General features: G+C 43.1%; 1 protein-coding gene across 3 annotated transcripts in view; it reads left to right on the top strand.

Moving 5' to 3' along the window:
- prkcz (protein kinase C, zeta) overlaps positions 1-26,497 on the top strand; it is a 181,553-nt gene that overhangs the window by 131,311 nt on the left and 23,745 nt on the right. For all 3 annotated transcript variants that reach the window (XM_075476008.1, XM_075476007.1, XM_075476009.1), the window contains 3 exons: positions 3,947-4,026; positions 8,263-8,352; positions 26,380-26,495. In XM_075476008.1, coding sequence (XP_075332123.1) covers positions 3,947-4,026; positions 8,263-8,352; positions 26,380-26,495 — 286 coding nt within the window. The remainder of the gene's footprint in view (positions 1-3,946; positions 4,027-8,262; positions 8,353-26,379; positions 26,496-26,497) is intronic.

The raw sequence follows: 26,497 nt of genomic DNA, 5'->3' as shown, positions 1-26,497 counted from the left end.
GAAATGCCTGATGCACCTGCGGCTGATGAGTTACATGCTTCTGAGCGATCAAGATCCCCAACTCCTCCTCCTGACCGCTCCCGTGAATCGTCGGTTGCCTCAGATACGTCAGTTGTGTGGCACATCTGAGGCTATATGTTATAGCCTCAGACGGGCGGAGGCTATAAATACGCTAGCTGTACGGTACACCTTCATGCCAATGTATGGCAACTTATGTCCAGCGTTCTCAACCTATCAGTAACGTACCTATATCGTACCTGTAGCGTATTCAGCGTATGCCAAGCGTATGCTTAGCGTATTAACCATACACACAAACGTTTTGAGCATGTTCAAAAATTTATTTCTGCCTCAGCGTATGCCAGCGTGCTTGAAACGTATACAACCTTTGCCTAACGTTCCCCTAGCGTATGTCAGCATATACCAGCGTATGAGTGATAATTTTCATACGCTGGCATACGCTAGTGCCATACGCAACAGTGTGACAGGGCCATTAAGGAGGAAAAAGACATTTGCAAAAGGAAAAAAAATCTTCAGGTGTTGCTTTAATCTCTGAGAATATCTGTGATTCTGGTTCATATCTGGAAGGACATGTTTAGGCTCAGGCCAAAACCAGCTGGTGTAAACCTCTGGGTGATTTTGGATTTTTACAGTTTTCATTCACCTTTTTTCTTACATCTCCTAAAAGTGAGTAACAACCGCAACGGAGACCCTGTCACAGTTTGACAAATATAAATTCACCGATCGATTTAATCAAGGAAACCTGTCGGTCCAGGTTCGGCATCCAGTCCGGCTCTGTAGTGCATATGTATGATCTATGGACTACTGGGTTTCTTCGTGTCCACACTTTAGTGCAAATATTGGCTTTGAGGTTTCATTCTTTCCTTTTTTTTCTGTCCAGCCCACCAAGCAGCACCAACTGACAAACATCAGTCTAAACATTTGTACAGCAGGCATCAAGTGCACTCCGGCAGCAGTCAAAACACCTACAATGAATTATTAAAGGATGGATTTACACATGCTTTCGGCTGTTGTCGTGTGCCTGTAGGAATCTTTATCACTTTAATGATCTTCAGTGTGAAAACTGTCGTTCCCATCACACAAGATTGTGACGTTTGCTCCTTGGATTTCTTGCAACTTGCAGGATTTGATTGTGTTCCTTTTCCCTGAGGAAGCACTTTAGATGCCGAAGGAAGACGATTACACCAGTGTGCTACTTTGCAGTAAGGGTGTGCAAAAAAATCGATACTAAGATATGTCGCAATATTTCATCTTGCACTGGCGCCAAATATCGATATTTAAACGATAAGCTGGTGATACCCAGCCCTACTTTGCAGTGGGATTTATTTTTTTTATTTTTTTTCAGTTTTAGTAAATTACAGCGACCCATCTCAAATGCTAAATTGGGTGTGAAGACCGGTGAAAGTACAAGTAGAGAAAAGTACACTTTTCTCCCTCTACACATCATCTCTTGGTTCTATCATCCACTCCCATAACTTTTCCTACCACTGCTATGCAGATGACACCCAGTTGATTCTGTCTTTTCCCCCTTCTGACACCCAAGTGGAGGCATTGCTGCGTGCCTGGCAGACAATTCGGGGTGGATGTCGATGCACCACCTTAAGCTCAACCTGGACAAGACTGAGCTGGTGTTTCTCCCGTTCCGAGACCTGGCCATCACCATGGATGACTCCATGGTGACGTCAACTCGGACTGCGAGGAATCTGGGTGTGACCCTGGACGACCAACTGTCGTTCTCGATGCAAACATTGCATCAGTGGCCCGTTCCTGCCGATTCCTCCTCTACAACATCCGAAGGATTCACCCCTTCCTCACCAACAAGGCAGCGCAGGTGCTCATCCAGGCTCTTGTCATCTCCCGCCTGGACTACTGTAACTCCCTCCTTGCTGGCGCTCCGGCTTCTGCCATCAGACCTCTGGAGCTTGTTCAGAAAGCTGCTGCTCGTCTGGTGTTCAATCTCCCCAAGTTCTCCCACACCACTCCCCTTCTCCGCTCTCTACACCGGCTCCCTGTAGCTGTAGCATCCAGTTGAAGACTCTGGTGCTGGCCTACAGGGCAGTGGAAGGAACAGCTCCTTCATACCTCCAGGCTGTGGTCAAGCCCTACACCCCCGCCCGACCACTTCGCTCTGCGGCCACCAGGCACCTGGCTGCCCCGTCACTCAGGGGTCCCTGCGCACCATCCACACGGTCACGGCTTTTCTCTGTTCTGGCGCCCCGATGGTGGAACGATCTCCCGCCTGATGTCAGGAAACACTAACCAGATCCGCCCTCTTAGGACATCACCTGTTTTGTCCCAGCTTCTTACGCACTTATTTGTTTCCTAAATTGTCTTCCCATTCGCCTAGGTACCTAACTTACCGCACTTACTCTAGCACTAGTTATGCTCTTAACTGTATGGTTTTGGAAGGAAATGCACTAATGAGTTCTTGTGACCTGAAGTTCTTTTGCCTACCGATGTGGAACACACTTATTGTAAGTCGCTTTGGATAAAAGCGTCTGCAAAATGACCGTAATGTAATGTAATGTAATGTACAAGAGCTCCCACCCTTTAGGGTAGAGGGATCCTCTATAAATTCCCTCCTTCTATTGCACTTTGTGTTTCCTTTGGCCATATGGTCCTTGTACATATCGCCCGCCCGCCACCACCTCCCTCCCTCACGCGGTCCACTGAAACAGAAATTCCTCCATACTACGGTGTGACGCATTTCGTCTCAGCTGTGAATGTCAGGAGCATATAGCGCGACACCATGGCTAGCAGCTGCCACCAGTACCATCCGCCTGGCTGTCACACCAGTGGGCCAGCGGGTTCCTGGATGAACGCCCTCCAACGGAAACCAACTCTTTTCACTATATATGAGCCACCCAGCCATATGCCGCCGGGTTAGACCCGGTGCCAGGACGCCACTTTGGGTGTTGGTGTACCACGCATCGTCCCCAGAGCTTTAGACGGACACCCAGAGACGGGAAAACATTCGATTCAGCTGGATAATCGGCCACAACGAGCTGAACTATTAAGAGTAGAAATGGAAACTGCACCAAGATGTTCCTTTTATAGTGCTACAGTGAAGAAAATCATGAGTTTTTATTGTTTGTTTCTTTATTTACTGTTTAATGCTGATAGATTAATGTTATAGATTAGAGTTCTCTACTCTGTCTACGTTAACTGTGAGCTTTCTTTTATAAATCCAATGTACATTTACAGCAAAAAGTGATGGAAAGACCCTTACTCCACTGCTCCACTCTCAGTATGCTGCATCTCTTCCAAGCTAAAACTAGCCCATAACACACAATCTGACCTAAAAGTTGGACTCCAGTGAGACGTCGTTATTGTTTTCTTATTCATCTCGTATTTCTTTAGCTTCTTCAGTGCACAGAGAGAGAAGTGACCATGGGTTCTATTTTAACCTTTAATTCAGCAGGATAAGACGAGCCCAAAGGAGATTCAATGATAAAATGAACTAAATAAAAGGTATCATTGAGTGTCTCGTTCCCAGTTCTGGAACCGCACATCAGAGAAGTCTGGCCCGAGGCCGCCTCGTGGGTAAGGAAGGCCTTACCAGACGGTAACCTTGAGTTGTTATTTAAAAAAAAAAAAAAAAAAAAAGATGTAAAACTTCACCATGAAGCCCTCGTACATCCTTGGATTGGAGTTTTGAGGAAAATAGTATTTTTTTTTTTAAGTGAATTTTTGTTCTCGTTTGTGGGAATCTCAAGGCTATTAGTAGAGAATAAAACGTGAGGGAAAGAAGAGAGCGTCGTCCTGTGTACCTCCTCCTCCCTTCCTCTGACTCCCACACAGCAGACATGGTCACCCACAGGCAGGTTTGGCCTGTGAATCATCCTCCTCCCTACTCACGACTGCCCTTTTATTGTCTCCCCCCTCTTTCTCTTTCCTCTGCTGCCGTCCTTCATCTTTTTGTGAACAGTTATTCTGGAGAAGCCCATTCGCATCCCAAGGTCTCTGTCGGTGAAAGCTGCCAGCGTGCTCAAGGGCTTTCTAAACAAGGTGAGAGCCGTCCACTCCCATAAGCCCTTGATCTGTCTCTGTGTGTATCCGTGCACTCCGCTGCTCACTCAAATCACCATGTGTGGGAACACGGCCAAGTGCTTGGGCTGTGTTATGGACGGCAGAGAAGACCCCGGAGTTCAGCTCAAACTGCCTGAGTATGTTTGTTCCTGTGTTTTATCTGCGGTAGTAAGACAGGAAAGTAGGTTGCACACAAAGGAAATGTAGCATCGAATGTAATCTGCGGTATGTAGAGGTGTCGGGACCAAGTCGGGTCACCGGACAAACTGAAGCTGAACCACATTCTTCTCCAAGTGACGTGATAAAATTCTCACAAGAGCACAAATTACACTATATACCACAGGCAAATACAGGAGAAAGGAATCACTCTGGAAAAAGTACATGCAGTTAAGTGTTGCCAATAAGAAGAGATTTTCTATCTTCATGGGACGTTTGCGGTTCAATCAAAGGAGATTAAATAGAATTAGAGTTGAATAAAAGCCTGTTTATAGAAATAGGTTTTCAAAAGAGATTGAAAATCTATTTTAAAGTGAAATAGATCATAATGCCTAAACCTAACCAAACGGCATGTAAGGTGAAGCTAAATGCTAATAGTGAGTGACTTTAATGTTTGTTCATTCTCTGACTTTTTCTGCATCATGATCATGATGCCTAAACCTAACCAAACGGCATGTAAAGTGAAGCTAAATGCTAATAGTGAGTGACTTTAATGTTTGTTCATTCTGACTTTATCTGCATCATGATCATGATGCCTAAACCTAACCAAACGGCATGTAAAGTGAAGCTCAATGCTAATAGTGAGTGACTTTAATGTTTTTTCATTCTCTGACTTTATCTGCATCACGATCATGATGCGTAAACCTAACCAAACGGCATGTGAAGTGAAGCTAAATGCTAATAGTGAGTGACTTTAATGTTTGTTCATTCTGACTTTATCTGCATCATGATCATGATGCCTAAACCTAACCAAACGGCATGTAAAGTGAAGCTAAATGCTAATAGTGAGTGACTTTAATGTTTTTTCATTCTCTGACTTTATCTGCATCACGATCATGATGCGTAAACCTAACCAAACGGCATGTAAAGTGAAGCTAAATGCTAATAGTGAGTGACTTTAATGTTTGTTCATTCTCGTGACAATCCACCAATGGGAATAGGTTGGAGACCGACGCGATCGTTGTTGACCAATATTCCAAATATTTTCCAGGAACTCACTATGTTAGATTGATGCCTCTGTGTCCTCTGTGTTTTATTTCGGCAAAGATCTACAGATAAAGTGTGAAGGTTTAAATTATCCATCAGATATTTGTATTTTTCTTAGAATCAACGCAGTGAGCCAAAGTCAACCACATAATTATCATAAACGCCTGTAGTTAATCCCCACATTAGTTTTTTTTATTGTCAGTATTGTGCCAACATGCTTTAAAGGGTAATACAAAAACAGATCTGAGTTCACTGTAGTGATAAAGGAATCATAGATTAGTTGGAGATGAAAGACTGAGAACGGTGGGAGTAAAAGCAGCACAAAGACGAGCTGCAGCTAAAAACAAACTGTGGAGACAGAAAATGTGGGAGGCATGATGCTGTGCATGTTTACATAAGAGCGGTTACCACAGAGCAGTTGGACAAAGTGCCTTAAGATTTCCAAATCGGCTTCCAATCAGTAAGATCTGATGCACAAAGCAACTATTGAAGATCTCGGTGTTGCATTTAAGGAATCCCTTCAAATTAGTTTAGCAGCTGCACGGAAAAAACCTTAACAAGAAAAAGAAAATAACAAAGTCCATGTGGGAGAAGCACCTAATGATCTGCACGACGGGTTCAACCTGCCCATCATTTTTAATTTGTCTGGAGCCCGTTTCACTTCCAGACACTTTCCAATTAACGATTGCTTTACTGTTTTATGCTTCTGGATCTTTCCAGTCAGTCACTGATTAGTGAATTCATGCCTTCGTGTCAGTAATATGCCATGTTGTTCACAGTTTAAAGCAAGTGGGAGGTTCCCGTCAAAACAACAGGAAGAAGTGATAGACACAAAGTTTTATATGGACATATATGTGTGTGTATATATACATATACACACTCACTAGCCACTTTATTAGGAACACCTGTTAAAATGCTTGTTAACACAAGCAGCTAATCAGCCAATCACATGGCTGCAGCTCAGTGCATTTAGGCATGTAGAGGTGGTCAAGACAACCTGCTGAAGTTCAACCCGAGCATCAGAAAGGGGGAGAACGGGGATTAAAGGGACTTTGAACGTGGCATGGTTGCTGGTGCCAGACGGGCTGGTCTGAGTATGTCCAGCTGATCTGTTGGGATTTTCACCCACAACCATCTCTGGAGTTTACAGAGACTGGTCCTAAAAAGAGAAAAATATCCAGTAAAAATGCCTTGCTCAAATAAGCACTCGTTCCAGCCAAGGAACGCAGAATACCATCTCTGATCGCACAACACGTGGAACCGTGAAGAAGATGAAAAAAAACGCTGCCTGATCTCACGAGTCTCGATTTCAGTCGAATTAGTGGCGGAACGGAAAAATTCCACTTCTTCTACTGGGTTAAATGAAATTTTCTTATTTAAAGGGTAAAAAAAAGGGTACATTTCAGTTAATTTGTTTTAATTTTGAGACCCCAAGAATTAGCTTTTTACACAAGATGAACGCACTTTCTATAAATATGTCAAATTGAATGCGTTAATGTGTGTGTGTGTGTGTGTGTGTGTGTGTGTATGTATATATATATATATATATATATATATATATACATCTATCCCTTTATGATCACAGTGTACCCATCTTCTGATAGCTACTTCCAGCAGGATAATGCACCATGTTCTGAAGTAAAAAAGGGGTCAAACCTTTTATTAGCAAGGTGTACCTTAGAAAGTGGCCGGTGTGTGTGTGTGTGTGTATTAGTTAACTCGTTAATTATTCAACGGCAACAAATATTTTATCGCGCATTAGCGCAGGTTTTATTATTTATTTTATTATTGTAAAAGTCTGTTGCTCACAGGCTTTTATTCTGTAAAAGTCTGTTGCTGTCTGCTGTGGAACCGGAAAAGAAAGTAATCGGCGGATCCACCAAACATGGAGAAGGGTACGGAACTTTTACTCGGCCATTTTCATGTTAAAGTTCTTCCAGACGGCGGAGTCGACAGAACCAAAGTCATCTGTAAACACTGCCAAGTTGAATTGTCTTCTCAGCGTAGTAGTTCCAGTCTAGAATATTATTGGATTTTGCGTACAAATGCGATTAATCGTGACTAATCAGAAAGATCATGTGATTAATTAGATTAAAAATTTTATCGTTGCCCAGCCCTAATAAATAAATAAATATGTGTATATGTGTATATATTAGTTTTCTATTCTTCTGCTGTGTTTTTTCAGACAACAGTTGTTAAAGCCCTAGGGGTTATGCCAAGTGCGAGTGCAAGGAAACTAACAGTTTCCATGGAAACTGCCAAATTCCCTCTTTGTGAAATCTCTTAAAGTGCCCTTTTATGTCTCAACAATTTATCTTAACTGAAGAAACCTTTGAAGAGATTTTCTGTAGGACCCTTAAGTGAGTCCCTCAGTTAGGGAGAAATGAAGTCCTCAGTGTCACATTTGAGGAGGAAACTCTGCTTCAGGTCGGGCCGAGTACTTTAAAATCAGCTCCGGCGTGTACGTATGGGCGGCCGGTGGCGCCCGCTTCTTCTGTAGGTTCTGAATTAAACTGTCCACCAATGAGCTGCTCTATGTTGAAGCATCAAATCTGTTGGTTCTGGTCTTTTCGTAGGATTATTTTGACAGGGAAACATTCAGATTAAAGTAGATATCCCAAATGAGGCTTAGTTTAAGATGTTAGTATGTATATTTTAGACTTTTTGTGGGGGCAAAAAGTCTAAAATAGGTATTTATGTGATTGTGAGTGAAGCAGAAACACACTTTCAGCTTTTTACATGTGCTTTTCCACAATGAATCACCACCTTCATTGTTAAGGTTGAGCCGGTTTGTACCTTAAATCTGCAAAGCGTGGTGAAACATGAAGGGCCAACGCTGTTATTTTGCCGTCCACATGGAAAAAAATCTTGTGATTTATAACCAGACAAACCCTCTGGAGCTCTGGTAGAATGAACCTGACAGTAAGCTTCCTCCTCTGTGTGTTATAGAGAATAATGTCCCATTTCAGTTCCTTCTGATCGTATCCCTGACTGGCTCTCTGTTCCCAACAGGATCCTAAGGAGCGACTGGGTTGCCAGGTCCAGACAGGCTTCACAGACATCAAGTCGCACACATTTTTCCGCAGTATAGACTGGGACCAGGTAAGAGCTGACTGAGTGAGGACTGAAATAAAATCATGTTGCTGCACATTTCTAATCTTACATGGTATGATGATTCAGATCCTGAAGGGGGGTAGGAAGGAAAAGCAAAGTTATATATGAGACATCATCAAGCACATTAAAACAATCTGTGTTGTTCTGCTGAGAAACTTTGGGTTACTTTCACATGTACAACACATTGGCATCAAGTGCAATGTTGTTGTCTCGTTCGTCTCCATGACGCAGCTGCGTTGTACTGCCGTTAGGCGCCTTAAAGAGCATCTCCTACCCTGGTGTGTTTCTCCGAGGTTTTCCTTCCCCCGGGATTCCTAGCGTGCATGCTTTTGGACGGTGGAAGGAACACGGGGTGAACATGCGAACCTGGAACCCTTTTGCTACCACACCACCGTGCAGCCCGCATCAAGTGCAATTAACCACGACAACAACAGGACTCCTTCTGCAAAAAAACAAATCATTCAATTCAGTTTTATTTATATAGCGCCAAATACAACAAATGTCATCTCAAGGCACTTAAATAATAAAGTCCAATTCAAGCCAATTGGAATTCAATTCATTGTAATCATAATTATTTTCAAAATAATCCAATTTGTTCATATAGAGCCAATTCAAAAACATTTTCCTAGCTAAGGAAACTTGTCTTCAGTCCAATCTCCCGTCCTGAGCGTGCCTGAGGCGACTGTGGAGAGAAACGACTCCCTTTGAACAGGAAGAAACCTCTGGCAGAACCAGAACCAGGAAGGGTGGCCATCCGCCTCCACCAGCTGGGGTTTGAGACAGAAAAGGGGGGAAAAAACCCACTGTAACACCATTCAAAGGATACCTGTTGGAACAGGGAAACACGAGTTAATGACCACAATAATGTCACATGTACATAATATAATTTGAGAAATTAAACAGGGGAGAGAGGGGCCTGATAACTGAAGGCTCTGCCTCCCATTCTGCTTTTAGGGGCCTGATAACTGAAGGCTCTGCCTCCCATTCTACTTTTAGGGGCCTGATAACTGAAGGCTCTCCCTCCCATTCTACTTTTAGGGGCCTGATAACTGAAGGCTCTGCCTCCCATTCTGCTTTTAGGGGCCTGATAACCAAAGGCTCTCCCTCCCATTCTGCTTTTAGGGGCCTGCTAACCGAAGGCTCTGCCTCCCATTCTACTTTTAGGGGCCTGATAACTGAAGGCTCTGCCTCCCATTCTACTTTTAGGGGCCTGATAACTGAAGGCTCTGCCTCTCATTCTACTTTTAGGGGCCTGATAACTGAAGGCTCTGCCTCCCATTCTATTTTTAGGGGCCTGATAACTGAAGGCTCTGCCTTCCATTCTACTTTTAGAAACTCTGGGAACCTCAAGTAAACCTGCAGTCTGGGAGCAAAGTGCTCTGTTGGGAAAATATCTTCATTGATCTGACCTTCAAAGTCTCCAGATCTCCGTCAGATGGAGCTTTCACAGAATGTGTCTTACATATCCGACCCACAGGATCCAGGGGCCCTCTGTGCCGCTAACCCTAACCCTTTATTTCTCTTCTCCGTTTTCACTGTTACGCCGATGACTCTTTCTCCGGATTATAGGCCGCTTTAATAATCTGCATCCAGTAGTTTCCTATTTAGATAAACTTCAAAACGACGGAACATATCTGCCGTTCAGAGGAACCCACATTGAGTGCTAAGTGGAGATCTAATTGGAGATCTTTTTGTGGGAACCTCGACTCTGAAAACTGCACTTTAAGGAACTGGTCTCGGTTGCTAATTAATTATAAAGTTACATGATGAACACTGTGAGACGCAGCTCAGCTGTTCCTGCAGCCACCTGGAAATGATGTGGATCAATCACTGATTCAGGACCCAGGACATCTAAACAATGTGTAAATTAGATTATTAAGTTAATAACACCTTTGCATCCTCGTTCACTGATATTTTTATAGATTTTTAAAATGTGATATAGATGCAAGAAGGGTGGAAAAAAAGGATTTCGGCTTCAGAATAATCTCCATGACTCTTATTAAATAGATAAACTGTTAGAGGAAGATTGGGCTCATCACTGGAGGAATCCGGCTGTGTGCCGCTTACTGACAGACGGCTGCTCACAGTTGATCTGGGGTTTGACTCTCCAACCTGTCAGTTTACTCAGAGCTGGTATAAGAACAACAAAGAGTAAACACTGCACGCCCACATGTAATGCTGCTCCGCTAAGAGAGAGCGAGCAGGCCGCAGCTGTCGCTGTGCGTTCTGCGGCGCCTTCATCACACCCCACCGTGTGTGTTTACTGTATACACGGAGCGCTTAAACAACTCTGAGAACACGCGCCGCTGTTTGTGATCTGAGGCCCGTGAGGGAGGCGGGGCCTTTTGTTTGTGTCTGTGTTAAAAAATGAATGATGGCGTTAGAAGCGTTGTGTGCAGACGCACAAAAAAATGAATTCCTAATCGCTCACATACTGAAACATGAGCGCTTCATGTGTGCTTATTTGTTTAAGAGGATCCCAGCTGCTACCTACACACACACACACACACACACAAAACAACTATCTGTGATACAGCATTCAATCATGACACATTTTATCAGCCATTACTCGACAGCCCTAACCTACCCGGGACCTTATGGTGCAGCAATGGGCCGTATATAACCCTACTGAGCACTCAGAGGCTACATCCCTCGTGCATCTAATGCAGCTACTCATTTGGACTTATTGTCCCTGCTGTGTATCAGCTCTGAGGGGCTGGGCTGGTAACCGACACACAGAGGCTGACAACCAGCTAAACCATCGGCTGCTTTGGTTACTGACATGAAGCGTGAACTAGAACCCGATTGTAAGAAGGTCTCTAAAGGTCAAATAAAACACAGATTGTGTTAGTGCAGTTGGCCCACTTTGAACTGGGGAAAGACTTTCATTTAAGCTTTAAAGGGCGGCGCCGTAACGGCCCTTAAAGTGATAGTTCCGATCTTGGCTGAACATCAGCTGAGTTACTGAGTTATCCCGAATAGCTTAGTACAAGCGCTAATGGACCCTGGCAGTATCTCCAAAATTACCACACTAAAATCACATGCCATGACACCAAACTTCTACAGTAGTACAAATATGGTCTGTACTCACAAAACGATGCATTTGGAAGTTTGTACATAGTCCAGGGCCCTCATTTATCATTAGTGCGTAGAATCCCTTCTAAATCCTGTCGTATGAGTGAAATTTAGAATGTGCCCAAGTACAAAAAAATCGGCATTCATCAAACGTTCTTGGACAGGTCGTACGCACACTGGTAGGTAATCTGCAATGATAAATACCACACCTGCCAGTTCACCTTGCGCGGGCACGATCAGACTAATTTGCATCATGGAACGCCCCCAATTAACCATATATGGCACCAACATTCCCTTTAAAAGCCACCGGAACTTGCTTGCTTGCTTGCTTGCGCTTGACTCAGAGCGTGGATCTCGAAAACACATGAGAAGCAATACAGAATCACACGCGGCGGACAGCACAGCTTTATGCCAATTACGCACACAGGCTCCACACCTCCACACACGCATCGCGTCTGCAATCATAACTCATCAGGGGAAATCACATTTTGCCAATATTTTAGAGACCCCTCAACATTTCCCGAACACTGACCATACATATAACCAATGTTGCAAACATGCTGCGCAACACTCACCAATAAGCCATCCATCTTCAACAGCTCCTTCTTGTAAACGAAGGCCCACGGAGCTGTTCTGCAAAATAAAGGAATCGGACAGCACCTGTATATGCACAGGTATGGCTTGCGTGCGCTTAGTTTCTCGCTCAAAAAATGGCCTCAATTCACGGCAGAGGTCGAGCAATATATGTTTTGGAAATCTGAACCTGCTTAGAAGCCACTCACTACTTTCTGCCAATAAATCTGCACGCTCCCTAAACACGCGCTCCCTCCGTAGCGCACGGTTTTCCAGATCCTCAAGCAATGCAAGATGGGCCATGTTGTTCTGAATGGCATGTCCTACGTGTGCCTTTTATACCCATATCAATTAAACTAGGCTGATTATTGTCAGGTCTTCTGGTGAAACAATTATTGTTACACTCTGAATGAAATGCAATGAACGCCAGGTAGGTCTAACGCACCGTGCTTTGGAATTGCATAGGCTACACGGACCCAAGATGCCGTCAGACATACTGTAATGCAACAATTGAATGAACATTGTAATATTCCCCTGTGCAGCGATCAACACCATTTGCAGTTTCGTAATTCTACCACTAGGCAATGTGCGTAAGCATGGTCAAAGCTGTGCGTAGATTTAGGCACATTTCTAAGTTCAAGTACATGTTCATAAATCCCACACTTTGCTCAGGAATGATCGCACGCACGCTTTACGCACAGATCTGTTCCTAAGAACGCTTGATAAATGAGGGCCCAGGAGTTTATTATTATCAACACAAGCCTGATAGCTTCTCTGCTGCTAAAGCTGCGTCGACGTCACTTCCTTGATCTGGGAGCTTCAAAGTAAGATGAGGGTTGATCTACTACTGTAGACAACAAAGTATATGCTATATTCTACATGATTTTTTTAATGAAATTTTATGTTGTAGAGTTGTGAATTTATTTTATCAATGGAGAAATTGAGCAGCCTTGCTTTGTTGGGTTAGGTGTCGCTCTGCACCTTGAAACATTAGACAGGCCTCCTCACTGTCTGATTTTAAAACTCTTCTTAAAACGCACCTCTTTTCCTTGGCTTTTAATACCACGTAGGCTGTTAATTTTATGTACACAGATATTTTATTTGGGGTGGGGTGGACAGTCTATTTATTTATTTATTATGTTTTATTGTATTTAATTTATTGCACAGCACTTTGGAAACCTTTGTGTTTATTTAAACTGTGCTTTATAAATAAAGTGGATTGGCTTTTGTGAGATTCAGAAAGAATGGGACTGTGAAGTGTAGGATGGGCCTTGTGGTCCTAAAGCCTGATTCATAGTCGTCCGGGAAAGGCCACGGAGACTCTCTCCGTGGCTTGCGTGCGTCCGCCAACATTCCTATCTATACGTCGAGGAGACGGACACTCACGGAGACCGCAAGGGTTGTGATTGGTCGGCTAACAACATCATTTCCGGAATCACTTTTCCAGTTTAGCTCCTTCCTCTCAGAACAACAACACCGCCATTTCTGAAAGAGTTTACTGTGTGCCGGTCAACATTTGGTCAAAATTATTTACATTTCAACATCAACAAGCTCCAACTCCAACAACAGTCTTTCTCTCTCGGTCGCCATCGTACTAAGTGGTTCAGTGGTGGGTTTGTTGGGTGTGTTGTGACATCATTTTTAAGGATCTTGAAATAACTGTCGCTGGACCTTTGTGAATGTCACTCAGTGGGGTCACATGGCAATTGTGGGGTAAATTACAATAAGAATGAGTTGCTCCTTATTTGAGCAAGGGTAATTATCCTTGGATACCCCGGTATGATAGGTGGCGCTGTACCCATTCCAGCTGTTGCTAATAGAGCCACTTCCTGTTGACCTCTTCACCACCAACAACAACAACAAACTCAGGCATTGGAGAAAGATGGAGAACGCAGAGCCAGATGAAGCTACGTCCCTCTACATTTGCTCTGTGATGAGCTGCTTGTTGCACAAACTCGATGCCCAACGGAGCATTCTCCATCGCGTTGTTTCTTTCTTTCTGACGGCGACAACAACAGTCAAGTCAAAGTTTATTTATATAGCACATTTCATATTGTTACATAGACTCAATGCGCTTTAGTAAAAGAAAGAACAGTTAGAACATTTAAAAAAAAAACAAAAAAACACTTAAATATACTTAAAACCCAATAAAAAAAAAAATAGTACAATACAAAAATCAGTTAAAAATCGAAGGAACAACAGGAATATCGTCTCCTTTGACTTCCGGGTCACGACCCCGGGAAAACATCTGGAGCATGCGCAGAACGCAAAGTCTAATTCACCACGAGCTTCACCGTCTACAATTAGGTTTAGAGAGACTTTCAACCCAGTTATCTCGGGGTCTTAATCCGATCCAATTTCTTTTCAGATTAAGGTGTCTACATGAACTTAATAACTCATTCTTATTGTAATTTAGCCAATAATCCGATCCTTTCAGTGCCATGTGACCCCACTGAGTGGCTCAGAACTGCTTCCCCTTTTAGGTTGAGTCTGGCTGGCGTTTCTGTCGATGCATTTCCACTTGATAGTCATCTGATCATCTCTGATACAACGACATCTCTTTTATAATAATAGTAATCTCTTTTTCTCCCGCTTGGGTCCAATTTTGGTGAATGAAAATGCTCCACAAACCAAAAAGCAGAATATTTGGATTTGTTTTACTCGGTTCATGCAAACCACTTAGGACTATCTTTTTTTTCCTTTTATCACTGGAATCAAAGACTTTATTAAAAATCATAGTTTATGGCTGTAAGGCAATAAAAAGAGAAATTCCCCAAACCATTGCATTTGAACTTTTTCCCGTCTGCTGTTCCAGGAACACGACGCTCCATCAGACGGTAGCACAAATGCTCACTTAAGATGAATTAAGACCATTTCTCCACCCTTCGTTGTCGCGGTGTCCCTCGTGGGACGGTCGGGTGGGGGTGCCAGTTGGGGTGGTGGCGTAAAAAGCAGAGCAAAGCTATCGTCGGAGTGTGTTAATGAGCGGCGCCTGTGAAGTGCACACCAAAGGGAAACTTGGGAGAGATATCAAAGCAGAGGGGGATTTTTTTCTGCCCCGCGACAAAGCTCCCACGTAATGCATCGGGGGGAAAACGAGTTGACAAAGCTGTGAGAGGTGGAGAAGTGACGCTCTCTGCCCTCAAACCAGGAACCTGTCTCCAGACCTGACAGGCCTGGCACGCTGCTACTGTTGTTACCACATATTAATATTCATCAGACATTTCCACAGGGAGCGCCGAGTTTTCTCTCTGAAAAGGTGACACATGTGAATATAATTTACCTGCCGCACTCCTTTATTCCCCCTCCAAGTGCACAGTGCGGTACCCCCCCCGCTGCCAGAGAACAGTCGGGGTGATGAGCTCTGGGAAGAAATTGATCATTTGATCAAGGTCTTTTTATTGAAGATTTTACCACAATAAACATAATACAAACAGTATACTGTATCTAGTCTAATCCCCAGTATCCACCCATCTTACCCACCACACTGGAAAAAATGCCCCTCCAAAAATAAGTAAAAAAAACAACAAATAAAAGACGTTTTTGCTTGAAATAAGCAAAAAAATCTGCCAATGGAACTAGTGAAAATCGGCTTGTCAAGATTTCTTGAAATAAGATGTGATATTTAGGACTTTTGAGATAAAAGTGATCTTGAAATTAGCTTAAAAACCTCAAATGTCAAAAAAAGCTTGTTTCATATGATATGTGACTCAAAACAATTTGTTTTCAAGACTTTTTCATCTAACAAGATATTCAAGATGTATTGTATTAAAACAAGTCCCTATATCTGGCTGAAATAGTACTTGTTAGGCAGTTGTGTGTTATATTAAGTGTACCACAGTCTACCACAGTGTTGTTGCCGGTGCCATTTTCTTTGCTGCTGTGTGTTGGGGAAGCAGCATCAGAGCCAGCGACTCTAACAGGCTGGACAAAATCATCAGGAAAGCTGGCTTTGTACTGGGACAAACATTAGAGTCACTGGAAACCGTGGTGGAGAGGAGGACACGGAAGAAGCTGTTATCTATCATGGATAACATACAGCACCCTCTCCACCACACAGTGGACAGACAGCGGAGCACCTTCTCACACAGACTGCTTCAGCTCCGCTGTCGAAGGGACAGATACAGGAAATCTTTCCTGCCACATGCCATCACCCTGTACAATAATAGTTAAGTGTCACTATGGTATCTCAATACCATAACTGCATAACCGCACAACTGCATTGTTGCACTTTGATGTACATATATTTTTATTTTATTTTATTTATTTTATTTCTATTCTTATTCTTATTTTTATTTTTACTGTCTGTACGCTGCTACTGCAAAACAATTTCCCAGCTGTGATGAATAAAGTAGTTCTATTCTATTCTATTCTATTCTAATGAGATATTTTGACTAGAAATGAGACAAATATACTTGGTAAGACTTTGATTTTTTTCAGTGCAGAGAGACACGCAAACCAAAAAGCCCACAAAAAGACAGCACCAAAACAAAAACAAAAAAACAGACACAGCACAAAACAAGTCTATGGGGTTACATTCTCTGCTTCCATTTTTTTCTACAAATATCAAGAAAGGCTGCCAAACTGCATAGAATCTCTGAGCAGACCCTTGGAGAGAATCTGATCTTCACTAGATCTTCTGCCTAGTTGAAGATATTGCATAATCTCTTTGACCCAATGAGAATGCGTAGGGGGGAGAGGGTGTGAACAATATAAGGCTGTGTTCGAAACCGCATACTTCTCCTACTACTCATACTAACTTTAACTATTTTTTAAGTTCCCGGATGCATACTAGATTCTCCTAAATGTTGGGTATGCATCATGAGGTTACTACTCATACTCAAACTACCCAAGATGCAACGTAACGTGATGTCGCCGATCGTCATTTCCTGTCAAAACGGCAGTTTCAAGCTAGCTACAACGAGGGTAGGTTCACTTCCTGTTTTCAAAACAAAAGCACCAATTGTATGGTAATGGCTTTCCCTATGATAAAAGGCAACGGGTATTTTATTTTGTGAAAATAACCAGAAGTGCGTTGCTCACTGCGGCTAGCTTTAGTAGCGCCGAATTCATGGGAACAAAATAGTAAATAGCCGGTATTTTGTCAGGTTTTCAACACGTTGGGTATCTAAACGACTACTTTCTCTCCTGAAAATGTTTCAAATGTTGCTAAAGTTTACAGAGTTTAGAGCTTAAGCGAAATCAGCTTCAGGCCGGCTGATTTCAGCTCGGGCAGGAGCAAAATGCATTGTGGGTAAACGCTTTGCATACTGTCCGATCGATGAGTATGCGGTTTCGAACACAGCCTGAGTCTCCTGGCCAACAAGGTGCAAAAGGCCAACATGTTGCTCTTATAATTACTGAGACGTACACATTGCGGTGCAACACCAAATAGGGCAATAAAGGGCGAGGGATCCAATGGCTCTTCTAGGACTTTAGAGAAAGTCTTGAAAATAGAGTGCCAGAAATGAGACAGCCTTGGACATGTCCAGAACATATGTAATAGACCTGCAGGAGTTTGCTTGCATCTATCTTGCATCTTTATTTATATAGCGCATTTCATACCACAGGCCTTGTCTTTATGTAAAGCAATGTGCTTTACATAAAGACAAGGCATTTAAAAGAACAGCATCAAGCAGCATAAAAACAAGCAATTTAAAGAGAAAAAAAAATAGATAAAAAATTAAAACACAGTTAAAAGCAATCAAATAAAAGGGGAAAAAGAATAATATAAAACAATTAGTATTTAAAGCATTGTGCTTTAAAATTATATAAAGGAACTCAACCATGAGCACACGGAAAGAGAAATGTTTTTAACCTGGATGTAAAAGTGCTCACAGTTGGAGCTGATTTCAGTTCTGCTGGTAGTTTGTTCCAGTTTGTACCAAAACTATGCAGATGTTTATTTTTCACACAGAAGGTAGAATTTATGAAACGATTAAGTTTTTTTCTGATGATTATTTTTAGCATTTAATGCTCTGAGCAATCAAGTGATGTGGAAGTCGGTCAATGGGAAAAATACAGTTTTATGTGTTGATAACTGACAGGAATTAAAGAGCAGAGTTTTACATTTTTCAGCTTATTCAGCCCTCGTTCTGCTGCGTTTCCACTGAGGACGCAGATTAGGGAAATTAAATCTGCTGAGGTGTGCCGCTCCACCCCAGCACTCCTCGTTGGAGTCTCAGTGCTGCCAGGGTAACCGCGAAATCCACCTCCAGCTTTAACGTGTTACACACTTTATGGAGTTTGGGGTGTTTTGTTGCTTGTGTCTCGGAGCGTAACTGCTGTGAGAAACTGTAAGAGATGAACTTTTCTTTTACTCCTCTAAATCACATCAGCTGCCGTGTTGTCCGCCGCCGCCTCCCGTCGGTTCAGATCCGCCCGTGATGCACTTTCATACGGAGCTGTGGACGGTTTCCATTTGTGTCTTGGAGTAAAATTGCTGTGAAAAGACCGGAGGTGAACACTTTATTGCTCTGATTGAACTGCTTTGTGATTCTGGAGCTGGCTCAACCACTGCGGCTCACGATGTGTGCCGTCTGCTCTCAGCTGTAGGAAGCGTCGCTCTCTTCAAATCAGAGATGGGGACTCGAGTCACTGTGACTTGGAGTCGACTCAAGTCGCTGTTTTGATGACTTGTGACTTGACTTGACAAAAAATAAAAGACTTGAGACTTGACTCGGACTTGGAAGTTAAAGACTCGGCACTTGACTTGACTTGAGGCTGAGAATGGCGTCATGATTGGATCCCTACCCTGTCAATCAGTCATGCCCTCTCTACATACCTTAGTGTTTATTGGAGAGAATAAACTCATATCAGATACGCATCAACATGTCAGCGGGACAGAGTCGTTGTCTTCGGCTTTCGTAATCACCATTTTGACGGCAAAAGACGAACAGCTCAGTGCAAGACATGCGGCATCAACATCTCAGACAGCCAGACGACAACTTCCAACTTTGTTCGTCATTTGAAGATCCATTCTGACCACTAAGTGCTTGTCAAATTAGCTAATATTATCCTGTTAGCCTAGTCGGTAGTTAGCTAACGTTAGCTTGATATGATACAAGGTGGACAGGTTGGACACATTGGCCAATGATGTTTACTGACAGTTACTTATATCTTTGTCTTTTTACTTTATTAAGATCAGATTCTGCAGGTAAAATTTCAATAATAAGGTGAGCTGACTTGCCCAAGAAAAAATTACTTGGGACTTGCACATGTGTGACTTGGTCCCATCTCTGCTTCAAACAGACCTACATGTCTTACACTTACACTTTGATGTCGAGTTTAGCCGAGGCCACGTAAAGCGTCTAGCATGGTTGCCGCGTCTGCTAGCGCGAGCGGTGTTGATGACGTCACGATTTCGTGCCGGCTATATATGTCGATGCGCCAGTAGTTGCAATTTTCTCCGTCACAGAGGTGTCGCTGCTACGTGAAGGTTACCGCTAACTACTCTACAACCACGAAAGTGGAGAAGAAAACGATGTCACTGTCAAGAGCAGGAATACTGTCATCAATGATACTGCTGCAGAATCTGGATAATTTTAATTTTTTAATTCAGTTAAAAGAGGTGAAGGTCTGAAGCTCCCGGCATCACCACTTGGAGTCTCTGCCCTCTTCTTTGCCTTCACGTATCTGTCCCGTAGCTTCTTCCACACATTCTTACAGAACTCTCCCTCTTTCCTAGCCTGGCTGACGCGTCCACGATCTCGATGAGATGGTGGTCTGGGAACTAGGTGTGCATTTTCTCGTATTTGAGGCGTGGTTTACGAATGCCTAGAGCCGTTTATTGGGCGCTACGAATGTCTATCAAATGACGTCAGGTTCTTCCCATGCTGCTTTGCGCGCGATTCATAGCCAATTGTATCACTTATACCAGATGACGACAGAAATTCGACGAGGAAGAAGAAAAAAATGGAAAATAAAAGTAAACTTGCGCTCTAAGCTACTTAAACTGACAACAAAGTAGGCCTATATGCTATATTCTACATGAATTTTTATGTTGTAGAGTTGTGAATTTATTTTAATAATGGAGAAATTGAGCAGCCTTGCTTTGTTGTCTACAGTAGTAGATCAACCCTCATCTTACTTTGAAGCTCCCAGAAGTGACGTCAACGAAGCTTTAGCAGCAGAAAAGCTATCAGGCTTGTGTTGATGATAATAATAAACTCCTGGACTATGTACAAACTTCCAAATGCATCGTTTTGTGAGTACAGACCATATTTGTACAACTGTAGAAGTTTGGTGTCATGACATGTGATTTTAGTGTGGTAATTTTGGAGATACTGCCAGGGTCCGTTAGCGCTTGTACTAAGCTATTACTCAGTAACTCAGCTGATGTTCAGCCAATATCGGAAAAACTTCGGGTGGGCTACTTGGCTGGATGTCACGGTTCAAATGACCCTAGGGTGAATCTACTCCGAAACACTTTCTAAGGCTGCATTGAACGGTAACGTTGTGTCCGCTCTACAAGCTTCGGTGTAGCGCATAGACGTTGTCATCGTCTTGCTGCCCCCCCCCCCCCCTGTTCTGTGATTGGTTCCCAAACTCTAGCAAAAATAAGGGCGGTGGTTTCCAGGCTGACTTTGCAGTGAGAATGAAATCGAGCGCAAAGCAGCATGGGAATTCCCAGGCTACCTCTTTCCCCAAAGTTCTGCCAATCTCTGCCCACCAGTTTTGGGAGTTTACGTGCTCCCTGTGCTGTTTCACTGCAGTTTCGTACAGCTGCCTGTACAAAACGTCTCAGCCGGTGGTTTGAGGTGCATCGTACCCAGATTCCAGAAGGCACTATTTAAATGCTGATACTGAAACGTTGGAGATTTCTGACAGATTTGCACAGCAGCAGAAACTTCTCGGCTTCTCTGGCGTGCGTCTGCTTGTTTATGTGGCGGTGGGCTCATAGACCTCTGGAGTACCACTCAAACTTGTGCGAGCATGCTCGTTGTGTGTCAGATCGGGCTGTCGATGCAACACTCTGGCAGGCGCTGTCATCTGGGAGTCTGTGGCATCTCTGTGTAGCCTGATAATCTCTAACCCCTTTCATGTGCATCTCTGGCCTCGGGGGCCACCGTCTCCGTGTGTGTGAAGGTGCTGTGCTTATGTGCTTATTCCAGGCCATCAGTGTACTTCATTACCACCGCACAGCTCCTGCCTGCCCGACAACACATCAGAGAGACGGGGGGGAGTAGGAGGAGAGAGGAGAGGGATGTGAGAAGATAAAAGAATTGAAAATGAGTAGGATAGACACAGGCGAGAGAGGAGAGCGCAGCAGACAGGATGTGAGGGGGTGAAACTGACAGGTGGGGAGGTAGAGGGGAAGAAGCTGAAAGAGAAATGAGCAAATCAAGGGAAAGATGGAAAAACTGGGGAAGAGGGAGATGCAAAGAGAGAGAAAGTGACTTGTTTTGTGTTTGTTGTTTGTTTGCAGCTGTTCTCAGAAAGCACTTTGAACCAATAACGCTAATGAAGCACAGAAACCGCAGCCAGAAGCTTTGTAATAATTACACGCTGAGGACAGGATAACTCCTCCATGGCAGCTACTTTAACGCCGCATCATTTTGTGGTGACTCCTGAATGTGAGCACAGCGACTGAAAAGTTGAGGTTTACAGTTCGGCAACCTAAACTGGTCGCAGAGAGCTCCAGATCTGCACGGGGGGGTGGGATATTTCAGCTTGTGCAGTAAAAACGTGGAGCTGAACTCTGACAAACCGCAATGGATGGAGCGAGTAAAGCAATGTGCATTTTGGAAATTGTACTTCAGAAAAGATTGATGTGAAACCACCACATACAAAACCTTCTTTTTCTTTAATCTTGCTGAAGAAAAAGAAGGTTTTGATGCCAACTTGGTGGGTTTTGCATGAATCATCAGCTGTTTCTGCTTAAAATAACAGAATAATCAGCCTTTAAGAATCAAGATCAGATTTATAGTCGTGCACATACATGAGATTTAACCCATCCACATGCACAGGGTCACACACTCAGAGTGTGGTGCCTTGCTCAAGGGCAGCTCGACCCCTCCAGCTGTCAAAAAAAGTTTCACCAATTTTTTTCGAGTGGGAATCGAACCTCCAACCTTCCGGTTACCGGACGGCCCACTGATCCACGGCTGTTTTTACATGAGTCTGTGACGCAGCCTTTATGTGAATAATAATGATAGCAGAAACTGCTTCAGGAGCACCCGCTGCTCTTCACATCTCAGAGTAATGAAGTCGTTTCTCACGTTTAACGGCTCACTGAGGGACGTGTTTGCTTGTTGCAAAGCTTTGTGCCTCTGCTGGTATCTGACGATCCTTTGTGGCCTCCACCTTCATCCGTCATCACTCATTTTAGATGTCGGTTCAGTCGCTCCTCGGCTCCGCTGCTGAAGTAATATTAGTTCATCCTCAGCAAAGATAATGGCGGCTCCTCTGAGCTGGCTCGCTGTTATCTCCTTGTTCTGATGTCAGAATATGCACCGAATCCTTTAGTGACACGGCACCAGGCTACAGAAGCGAGGTTATACCGGGGCCAACTTTGTTTTGTATGTTTGCTCCTAAATGTAGTCTGACTCTCCAGCTTTACCGGGGTGGCGGGTCTGTCTGATCGGTCTGTGATTGGCTGGTGGCGTAGCTCATTTACATACAACTTTGGGTTGCGAGCGCAGACACAGAGCCGTGCTAGCAAGCAGTTTGTCAGAGTTGAGCGCGTGTTCGAGCACCTATGAGCGAGTGTGTTTGAGATTCATACGCACACGTTTAAAATTATTGTTCCTTCAGATAGATCTGTGCCCTCAAATCAGTGTTACTGCGCGCTCAACCTGGTGGCACACAAATCACGCCATATTTTACACCCTACTAACAACACTCTCAAAAGGTATTTGTCCTAGAGATGCGCGGTTGGCGGTTGAATCCGCGGAGCCCGCGGATTAACCGCGGATCGGGCGGATGACACGCCGAAAAATCGTATTTCAATTCAATTCGGGCGGGTTGCAGTTGAAGCACTGAAGAAAACAAACAAAAAAAAACACATAATTTTCCAAAGGTAACGAACGAAAACATACATTATGACAAAGATCAAAGATGGCAGCGGCAGCAAAGTTAGTGCGAGAGAGGCTTAAGACGGGTGATCTTAAAGCTGCAGTCTGCAACTCTTTTTCAAGCATAATGCCTGGAACTGTCCGGGGATTCTGAAAGTAGTACATTAAATACCCCAATACAAAAAAAAAATGAGTTCTCTGGGTCCCCTATATGTCCCGCTAGGTCCCTCCAAAGCCAGCAGGTTTGTTTACAAAATTGCAGACCGGACCGGTAAAAGGTAACCAATCAGGTTACGAGCTGGGCTCTGCTGCCTGTCAATCACCGATTGTGCACGCGCGATACAAGGTAGGCTCGTCCCCACGCTTATTTATCTGGACTATTGAACTTCATTACGGGCTAGTCTACTTACTGTGTCTTCCATGATCGCAAATAACAGGTGAGTTGATGAATGAGGAGTCGTGTACGCGCATCTGGCGTGCACGTAGACGTGCACGAGTTCTCATGTGTTTTGATGGGGCGGGACAGGAAGTTGAATAACTTTTTATTTTTCGGTTAAAAAATAAGCATTTCTTGCATTTTGCGACTACAGAGGTCACCGTTTTCAACTTCAAGCGTTCTGATAGATCTTGTAAACTCTTAAAATGCCAAAAATTAGAACTTTACGTATGACAACAACAAATCCTGCAGACTGCAGCTTTAAACCGAAACCTAAAGAAGAAAAGTGCCGTTTGGGACAAATTCCACGAGGTGATCAATTCGGATGACACCAGTATGTGATTTGCAAAACTTGTGAATGCGTATATGTTATCCACTACATAGTAGTAGGCGGACTTATTGGCAAGATATAATGAACTACGCTGTTTGAAAAAGCCGATACAAATAGCCAAGGCACCTTCAATAGACCTACACCTATCGGCGGATGGCGGGCGGGTTCGGTTTTGAAAATCGGTGAAAAAATGTTTGTGCAAATGGATAGCGGGCGGATATATATTTTTTGCAGCGGTTGCGGATGGGAAAATACGTCATCCGCGCATCTCTAATTTGTCCCGCTTCGTGTATTCAAGTCCATCCAGATCCCATAGGTACAGAACATTTTCCTTTTAAAAACAGTCTCCAGGACCCCAAGAATCTCTCTCCAAAAGGGAGCCACGGAGGGACGGCCCCAAAAAATGTGAAAATGATTTGCTGAAGTATTCCCACAGGACCTCCTGCAGGCGGTCTGATCGGAATAGGTCTTTTGTGCTTTTTTATCCACAATTTCTTCGGTTTCAGGTGTGGATATGTTCGTTCTCGCCTTCTTGGACCCCAGTTTCACTCATTTTCTCCTCCTTTTCCCAACTTATTTATTTATTTTCTTTCTCTTCTCCCTCTGCAGCCATGCTGCTCACAGCGGGGAAGTGGGCGTGTCCTACCTGCAGCCGCTGATACTGTTGCTGTGTTTAATTTTGTGTCATGTGATAGCCTATCGAATGTAGGTCACAAGCAGATTATCGAGATCGATCAGAAATTTTATCGCGATCCCAATTCGAGATCAAATTATCGCCCCGCCCTAGTTGGAAGTATTGAGAACACAATACAAGTGAGAAAAACACGGCACGCAGCACAGTATTAATTACTGGTTCATTACAATCGGAGGAAGTCGGGTTGAAATCTGATAAATCGCAGTTTTGCTTTGACGTTTTTTCTGAACCTGATCTAATTCTTGAGTCAACATGTGGGCCTGTGAGTATGAAACTGTGGGATCTCAAAGTGCCTGTTGTGAACTGAAAAAACAAACTAAAAAACAAGAAAAAGAAATTTCCTAAAACGTATCCTGAAACGACCATCGGACGTCGTGGGTTTCCCTCCGTTTCAGACCTCCTCTGACTCCACAAGGTTTCCAAAGACTCGAGGAAGCCGTCAAAAAACCGACACGAGGAGCAAACCCGTGCACCTGCGGTGCTTCTGCCTTCATTGTGTTCCCAGAAAATGTCCTCATTGCACATTTTTAACAGGATGAGGGGCTGCTGTGAAACCATGGAAACGCACCAGACGAAACCTCTCCTGGCTGAATCACTCAGGCACAATTATTCTGCTGCCTCAACATTCTCCGCTCTCTTGTTTTTCTCTCCCTCGTACAGTTCTGTCGTCATTGCCACTGAAAATCTGTCGGGTTTTCAGATGTTCCGACATTTCAAATAAAGCAGATGGTGGAAACTACTGCTGAGGCCAAAAAGCTTGTTCCCACTGTTCACCTGTGAAAGTTTCCAGCACAACATGAACATGTAACATTACGACGAGGTCTTTTCTCTCCTTGTAGAAGCATCTGAGGAGTCTTTCTTGTTGTCGGGCCTTTAAATGAATCATATAAGATTGAAATGAATGGAGAAGGAACATGTAAGCAGGTCAGCCCCACCCTGATGAAGGGGGAGCGGCGCCTCCACCTCGGTGGACTCGTACCGCAGCAGGATGACGAGCCCGGCACACCTTCTAACTTAGACCACAGAACAACACGCGGGCTAGTTTTTCCTCTGTGGTGACTTAAGAATAGTTTTTACACAGAAGTTAAGGTTCTCACAGAAGGGATCTTTGACAGCATTTCATAAAACTTGGGACCGACTCCTGGCTTATATTAGTAATAGTTTTGATGTTACTCCTGACGATGCCGAGGACGCTTCTTAACAGTTGAAAAGAGAGAATACCCCCCCACACACACACACACACACTTTATCTATTTATTTTCTTCTCTTGTCCTTTATCCTTTTAATTAATATTATTATTTTATTTTCATTTTTTATTATTATTATTATTATTTATCTATTTATTTTCTTCTCTTATCCCTTATCCTTTTAATTCTTTATTTTTATTTTTATTTATTCATTTTTATTTTATTGTTATTATTATTTATTTTTATTTATTTATTGTTTTTATATTATTTTTATTTTATTTTTTACTATTTTTATTTTATTTATTTTTATTATTATTATTTATCTATTTTCTTCTCGTGTCCTTTATCCTTTTAATTAATATTATTATTATTTTAATTTTTTATATTTTGTATATTTTTTATTATTATTATTATTTTTTTTTTTTGTCTTACCATACTTCAATTTTTCACTTATGTTGCCATAAAGTTGTTTGCTGTGACTACATCTGACATGGGTTGTCGGGGGGGATAGTTATGTTGGGGTTCTCTTTTTGTCCTGTTTCCTTTTTTTAAATTTTTTTATTTTGTACTTCACTTTAAAGCAGACGCTTCGAAGCAATGGGAAACTGATGTCTTTTTTCTTTCTGTACTGTCAAAAAAAAAAAAGAATATTTTTTTACACACAATGACACGTTTATTTGGTGTTTTTCTCTGTTTGTCCTCAGCTGGAAAAGAAAGAGATGACGCCACCATTCAAACCTCAAATCTCTGATCAGTACGGTCTGGAAAACTTCGACACACAGTTTACTAATGAACCAGTGCAGCTAACACCAGACGACGAGT

Source organism: Odontesthes bonariensis, chromosome 10 (genome assembly GCF_027942865.1).
Source record: "Odontesthes bonariensis isolate fOdoBon6 chromosome 10, fOdoBon6.hap1, whole genome shotgun sequence".
NCBI classification, from domain to species: domain Eukaryota; kingdom Metazoa; phylum Chordata; class Actinopteri; order Atheriniformes; family Atherinopsidae; genus Odontesthes; species Odontesthes bonariensis.
The sequence above is the reverse complement of the archived record's forward strand: the minus strand, read 5'-3'. Positions and strand labels throughout refer to the sequence as shown.